The 8,030-nt window shown below is 40.0% G+C and overlaps 1 protein-coding gene across 1 annotated transcript; it reads right to left on the reverse strand.

Moving 5' to 3' along the window:
• Window positions 1-3,765: 3,765 nt before the first annotated feature.
• LOC4330305 (uncharacterized) lies at window positions 3,766-7,649 on the reverse strand. The gene is made up of 6 exons (XM_015769037.1): window positions 7,596-7,649; window positions 7,449-7,474; window positions 4,863-5,023; window positions 4,650-4,784; window positions 4,401-4,556; window positions 3,766-4,262 (listed from the first exon to the last, which is right to left on the reverse strand). Exons 1-6 carry the CDS (start codon window positions 7,647-7,649, stop codon window positions 3,766-3,768), a joined length of 1,029 nt encoding a protein of 342 aa, XP_015624523.1.
• Between the last annotated feature and the right edge of the window lie 381 nt (window positions 7,650-8,030).

Raw genomic sequence — 8,030 nt, forward strand, 5'->3', positions numbered from 1 at the left:
GCAAGAAAGGGAGAAAAAAAAAAGAGGAAAGCTGCAGCTGTCAGGGTAAGGCTGCGAGCTGGGACTAGTTAACTACTGTGGCGACGCTGCCCGGCCGCCCAGGGTGGCGGCGGACGAGCGCGTCAGATGCGGGCGTGCGGCTTGTAGCCGTCGCGAGGCAGCTGGTGCCTGGTAGCCGCGGAGCGGAGGGAGCTATCCGCCGGCGCCCAAAGTCGCGCAGGGTCCACGCGGCTTTGCTTATGGCGTGCCGAGAATCCACCGGTTTTTGACATTTGCCAAGCCACCGCCTTTTGTAGATGTGTGTATTTTGAGCCCGATATTTTGAGCCGACTTACACTGCAGCAGGGCACGTTTGTGTTCTTGTTTTGAGCCGACCTATTTAATCAGGGAGCCCCAGTGTGCGAACTGTGGATCACCGTGACCAAATTTACGACTCCATCTGATACCACCAGTGTGACGACGGGTCGGAGTCGCGAGGGAGAGGCCCTCCTGGCGCCCCAACGACGTCTAGGCCTGGATGGGCTGGCCCAGGGTGCACTGTGCTTGCGTCGTGTACATGGAACGGATAAGAGAAGGTGACCCAGCGTGAGAGGTGCTGGCCCGGACAAAGCTTTTTTATATGCCCGTGGATTCGTTCGTGCTCTAACTTTTCAGGTTTCGGACTAGGGGAAAGGGATTTTTATTTTTTTAATAATGAAACGAATCCCATCCTTTGTTTCAAGAAGCTACACTAACTTGTTACGAACATTATTCGGAAAGCGACTTAAAATTCTAAATATGAGAAAGAAAAACACTAATAATTCCAAATATGAGAAAAATGATTTTTATTAGCTTTCATTGAGGTTGTTGTTTTTCTCGATTACACAAAAGACACGTATACACCGCAACACAAATTATGCATATACGCATGCATGAGTCCTTCCCAAAGAAGACGACAATAATTATTCAAAGAAAAAAAAAGAAGACGATAATAGGTGGTAAACTGGTCACCTACTAAGATCGCATCACACATACATCCACTAGTGCACATTGGAGGACATAGACTTGTGGTAAAATACATTGAGTTTATTGTAGTCCTATCTAATAATCTAAAGCTGGTTCTTTTGCTAGCTTTCAATTGGTCCACGTGGCGCCTCTTACTATTGAAGAAAAATCATAAATTTATACTAGAGAAAAAATACCTAACAATCATATGTGAGGGAAAATCTAGAGAAAAATATCACTAGGGATTCCACAGCCTTCCAAAATTATTTTCTCTTTCCAATCACACGAACTTATACTCCTTTACATTCTATAAATATACCACGTCTACTCTGTACTACTATTACATATGGATTTCAGAGGAATCCAAAACTATCTCTGTTTTCAATCACACGAACTTGTACTCCTTTATCTTCTATAAATATACCACGCCTACTCGGTACTCCTCCTATAACTCTAGAATTATATAGTAAAGTCAAAATTATTAAGCAAAAAAATAAATCTAAAACAATGAATTTACGTTAATTTTCCTTCGTTAGATATACCACGCATACTCGATACTAGACTCCTATAACTCTAGAATATACAGTAAAACCAAAATTAATATGAAAAATATCCAAAACATTAAAAAAGATTAAAAATTTAATAGTTTGTTCATTAAATCTTTAGTTATGACATAAGATGCATCTGTATTGACATCATGCACCCATTTTACAGCACAGACAATTATCAACCTGTGTACCAGAAAATAAAACATTTAAAAAATCATTCTAAATAAAATGAGATTTTTTTTTTCGAGTGAAAAATATGGATATATGATGATATATAATATATTCACGAAATAAAATTGCAATCCTAAAAGGAAAAAAATGCCTGAAATTCCATAAGGTCGGGGTTACATATAAGGTTGGTAACATAGCTAAAAATTGAAAGAGAAAACTAAATACGACGTAAGATCCGGTTTTTCTAGACTAAACGTTGTACATTCCATTCCGTAACAGAAAATAAATCCCACGATCTGGTTTTTCTAGATGGCCATAATCAGCTCGCCGCATGTGGCTCGCGAATGCTTAACAAACTCGTATATAGGAAATACGCGGTCGACGATAGCGTTGAGGAAGATGAACACGCTATTCCATGAAGGGTTGAACAGGAAATACGCGGTCGACGATAGCGTTGAGGAAGATGAACATGCTATTCCATGAAGGGTTGAGCAGCTACTTCACGCATGAGTATTATCTGAACTTAATTACCTTGCACTCAAAACCTAATTCCAACTTCCTTGCGTCATCAGAATGCCCTTGTTTATTAATGTAGACGGAATAAGACGAGATTGATAAGGATAATGTCGGAACTGACGACGACACACCTAAATTTTATGACAAGTCGGGTGTCTGAATTTTAGCTTTTTTCAGATGATGGTTATATATATTTTTGTACTAAAACTGTAGATTGCATTCATTGCAATTTCTGTAACCGCAATCTACAATTTTTTTTGGTACCGTGACTAAAAAAACAGTTATATTAAATCATAAATCCAATAAAATATTATTTGTGTTGGCACGAAAACAATTAACAGTTTACATTTTTTATAGAAAAATACATGACAAAAAAAATAATATGCTATGACACAAAGAAAATAATAAATCATAAAAATAACAATTTACTTGTTTTAGTTAAAAATAAAACCCTGCGTACCCACGTGTTTACAATATTCGTGGACAGTAAGATTTCAATCATGATCTACACATAATTCACCATAATAGCTTTTATTGCTTCCACATAATTCACCATAACAGCTTTTATTGCTTCCCTTATTGAGGTTTTGCTAGATTTTTGTATTTCATTTGTCTCCAACTCCTTCAATTCAAGAGCGCACTAATTATTCGGTAAGAGCATCTCTAGTAGTAACCCCTACTCTAGAGTCCCTAAAGTTTAAATGGGGGCTGCCCCCAATGCTTTAAGACCCTAAATATGCCTTTATGTCTAGCAGTAGTCTCCATATCTTAGCCCCTATTTCTTTTTTCTCTTTTATTTTAGTATAGAATTTATATTTATATCTAGTTTAACACACAATAATTCAAACATAGATAACTCTAGCGCGTAGAATTCAACCATATTGAAATTTGCAATTTCAAACACCACGATTCAAATTTGAATTCAAAATTTTCAAACATGAAAATGATATATCCTACAAGCAAATATTGAACATAACCCATACATGATAGAAAATGCAACGAAACAAACTACCGAGCACCATGAAGCGCCCACAAATGTTCCACAAGATCATCTCGAAGTTGCTCATGTACCTTATACACGCAACAACTATGGTTGCTGCGGGTATTTTTCTTATAGCTTGACTTCTTCCTCTTTTCATATCCCTACCTTTGATAATGAGTTTCATTTCTTTAATAGGTACACTAACACTTTTCTTAGGAGCCACTTTAGCTCTTGCTCAGAGAGATATTAAAAGAAGCTTAGCCTATTCTACAATGTCTCAATTGGGTTATATGATGTTAGCTCTAGGTATAGGTTCTTATCAAGCAGCTTTATTCCATTTGATCACTCATGCTTATTCGAAAGCTTTATTATTCTTGGGATCCGGATCTGTTATTCATTCAATGGAACCTCTTGTTGGATATTCACCAGATAAAAGTCAGAATATGGTTCTTATGGGTGGTTTAAGAAAATACATTCCAATTACAAGAACTTGTTTTTTATGGGGTACCCTTTCTCTTTGTGGTATTCCACCTCTTGCTTGCTTCTGGTCCAAAGATGAAATCCTTAGTGGTCTTCAATTTCTTTATGTATCTTTAGAAACTTCTCTAACATAGGTTTATTACGCCGTTGGTATTCCTCCTTTCTCAACACCTCACTGTCCTCCTGATCATAGTCGTAGTCTACATCTTCATCTCGCTCATTGTCAATGATCATGTTGTGCATGATTACACAAGCTGTCATTATGTACCATAGGGTCTCTGTATCCCAAAATCTAGCAGGACCCCTCACCATTGCAAAGCAGGCTTGTAGAACACCAAATGCTCTTTCAACATCCTTTCTCACTCCTTCTTGAACTTTTGCATAATGTATTCTCTTGTTACCTTGTGGATTGGAAATGGTCTTCACAAAAGTGGCCCAAGAAGGGTATACGCCATCAGCAAGATAGTAACCCATAGTGTATTTCTTTCCATTCACCATAAACTCCAGCTCAGAAGCTGTCCCTGATGTAAGCCTTTGAAAGAGTGGTGATCTCTGTAGTACATTGATATAATTAAGAGAACCTGGTAATCCAAAGAAGGAATGCCAAATCCATAAATCTTTAGATGCAACAGATTCAAGAATCATGGTTGGCCCATCCACATGCCCTGAGTATTGTCCTTTCCAGCCTGTTGGGCAATTCTTCCACCTCCAATGCATACAGTCAATACAACCTAGCATCCCTGGGAACCCCCTTGGAGTGTTTATAGCCATCAACCTTGCAGTGTCCTCAGCAGTTGGTGCCCTCAAGTATTGATCAGCAAACACATCTACCACAGCCTTGACAAAGTGCTTGAAAGCTTCTATCATGGTGCTCTCTGAAATTCTCACGACTTCATCAAGACTATCGGCTAGAATATCATATGCAAGCATGCAAATTGCACCATACACCTTCTACAATGCAGTAGCACCGAGAAGACCCACTGCATTCGGTCTCTGCCTGAAGTAGTCATCATAAGCCTCCACACTAGCCACGATGCGCAAGAAGAGCTCCTTTGACATTCTGAACCTCCTCCTAAATAATTTTGCATTATATACAGGAGGATCTGCAAAATAATCAGCCACTATGCGCAAATTGCCAGCAAACCTGTCCCTATAAATTATCTCACGACCTGGGACCGAACCACGACGCTTTCTTTTGGTCCTCTTATGTTCTATGTCCGTAAGAAGAGCAGCTGCAATGTAATAGTCATCATCGTCAGACAACTCCTCTTGATCCCACCATTCGGTAATGAGATCGTCGTCGTCGTCGTCGTCACCGTCGTAGAAGTTCATGTAAAAAACACTGCCATCACAAGATCATAAAATTAATAAGAAAATTTAGAGCATATGCACACGTATCCAACTACACACATATACAGTATGCAACATTCAATCTATAAAAAGCAGTGCATATATATATATATATATATATATATATATATATATATATATATATATATATATATATATATATATATATATATATATATATATATATATATATATATATATATATATATATATATATATATATATATATATATATATATATATATATATATATATATATATATATGTGGTTATAATCGATCCATTGCAACAATTGTACAGTGCTACAAAATGCAGTGCTACTATAAGTACAGTGATATATACTAGTTGAGAATTTAGATTGTCCTGGCCGACAGTCCACTACAATTCTTCAAAAAAATATTAAAAACAAATCAGTCTCCACCAGAACCATCTATCACCACGTCCACAGGTAGTCAAGAACGAGTTTATTCAGAAAAATTGACTGGTACTCTACTACTCATATCTCCTCTACTACTCAACCACCACACCACATGACCAACTTCAAGTTTTTTCCAGAAAAATCAATGGGGCAGCGGCGGTGTACAGGCTCCCGCCAGTGAAATCTGAAAATACGATCGGGCAGAGGCCAGCGTGGGGGCAGACACCGTGCAAGTGGGTGATGTGCGCGTCGGCAGTCTCAGAGGGCACGCGACGGCCGGCGTATGGCCAGGCGGATGGCGGGAGGTCGGTGACCGCGCGTGCGCATGGACCGCCGCCGCCGGCCTTGTGGACGACGGGCAAACAAATGTATGGAAAAGTCTTACCTTTTGGGACAGGCTTGGCAGAGATGCTGGGAGTTCGTCGGTGGTCGCCGGAGAAGATCCCTCGTCGCAGCCACGCGGGAATAACACGAAAAAGCGCGAAGCAAAATTGTTATCCGCGCCAAAAAAAGAACGATGGGGGCCGTGCTCGGAGCCCCCAGGACTGAGGCCTTGGGGGGAGGATTTGAGGGCCTTCTCATTTTGGGGGCTGTAGTAGGGACCCTGCTGGATCTAGTTTTTTTTATCTTTAACTCTCAAAATTTGAATAGGGGCTGGATTTAAGATCCCTGATGGAGATACTCTAATGGCATTTTCAGTGCTCTACGTTACATTCGACGTACTCGTGGTGATAAATAACATGATACATGTTTTTTTTTCATCACAATAAATTAAAAAGAGTAGATAAATGTAAGAAGCTGTCTAATTGCGCGTAACATAACCACGTCACACATACAAATTATACTTACGAAGAGACAATCAAAATAGTGTAGGATCGATCAAGGCGATTGTACATCACAAAATCATATATACAATTTAATAATACGAGAAGATAGAGTGGGTGAAAAAAATCATTGTTTAGCCCCATTATGTAGAAATGCCACCTGTGTATATAGTTGTTATTGTTAGGTGTGGATTCCTACATATTTTTAAGTGTTTAATTAACCCCGTTTGCATCCTACATGCAAATGGGCCAATTTGACACTGTGCAGCAACCCTACTACTACAGGATTTTAGATCTGCTTATAGCTGGGGTTTTATTATTATATATTAAAATGTTGTTCCAGAGCAATTTTCCACGTACCTAGCAAACTAGCTAATATGAAATGCGCTGAAGGATTCTCGAGAAAAAGGGTAATTCGCAGTAGGAATCAACGGTAAGACATGTGGAATGCTAATTAACAACAAACACCATGGAAAATTTGAAAGAAATTAAGAAAGTTCTATGTGCACATATATCTTCTTTTTGTAATTATAATAACTAATAGATTTTTCAATGAAATTTTGCATATATTTGTGAAATATTATTTACATTGATATACAAATCCTGGGCAGTATTGCTCAGGCAAAATTTGTTACAAGACACTCAAAGTTTATAGTATTTGATATTAGACACCTAAAGAACGTGTATCTTCTCGTGGATACTGCAAAAAAATGGTAATTAGCAGCTGGACATCCGCCTCATTATTTTATTATTTTCGGTGGAAACGGAGAGAGAAACATTTGTTAAAGACAAGTTTGCCCATGGACCCACTTGTCAATCCCTCTTATCTCTTTCTCTGTTCATCTTCTTCCTCCTGTGGCTTCGGATGGGGCAGTGGCGAAGTGGGCGCCGCCACTGCAGCAGCAGCTAGAGCATGGGGCGGCGCGCTGCCGCTAGGAGTCCTCCCCGGGGCTCCGCTTCGGATGAGGCAGCAACGAAGTGGGCGCTGCCGCCGTTGGCCAAATCCTGGCGCGGTACGCGTGCCCCGTCCGCCATTTCATCCACTGGTGGATCGACATGGATGGCTCATTTTTTCATTTTTTCCCCCTTTTGAGATCCCCTCTTCTGTCTTTCCTCTCCGTCCTTGACCTCGCAAAGAGCAGTTGTGCGAGCGAAATCAGGGGCATACAGCATACCTGCTCCCCTTGGGGCCCTTCCTACTCTGCTCGCACTCGCCAAGGGGTAGCGAATCAGCGCCGTTTTCCGGCTCGCACACGGCTTGGCTTGGCATTGCTGCTGCTGCAGGCCAACGGGGACATCTGCTACATGGGGCTAGCATGTACCTGGATGCCATCGTGCTGCCCTTGCCAGATGGAGCCGTTGGTCTGCTGTGGCATGTCAGTGTGAGAGGAAAAGAAAGAAAGAAGAAGAGAAGCAGGAAGAAGAACAGTTTCCAGGGGTATTTTGGTACTTTCAACGCTCTTTCTCTCTCTCCGTTTTCACCGAAAATAATAAAATAATGAGGCGGGTGTCCAACAGCTAATTACCACATTTTTACAGTGTTCATGAGAAGATACACGTTTTTTGGGTGTCTCACAGCAAATGCCACAAACTTTGAGCGTCCTGTAGCAAATTTTGCCAATTGCTTATGTGTAAACACATCTATATTTGTATATATATATACCATATAGCTATATTGATCAATCTTCAGCATAATAATTTGAATCACACATCTCCATGTTTTAATGATGTATATCGATCTTTCTCTTTTATCCAAC

The sequence above is a fragment of the Oryza sativa genome, chromosome 2 (genome assembly GCF_034140825.1).
Source record: "Oryza sativa Japonica Group chromosome 2, ASM3414082v1".
Taxonomy (NCBI): Eukaryota; Viridiplantae; Streptophyta; class Magnoliopsida; order Poales; family Poaceae; genus Oryza; species Oryza sativa.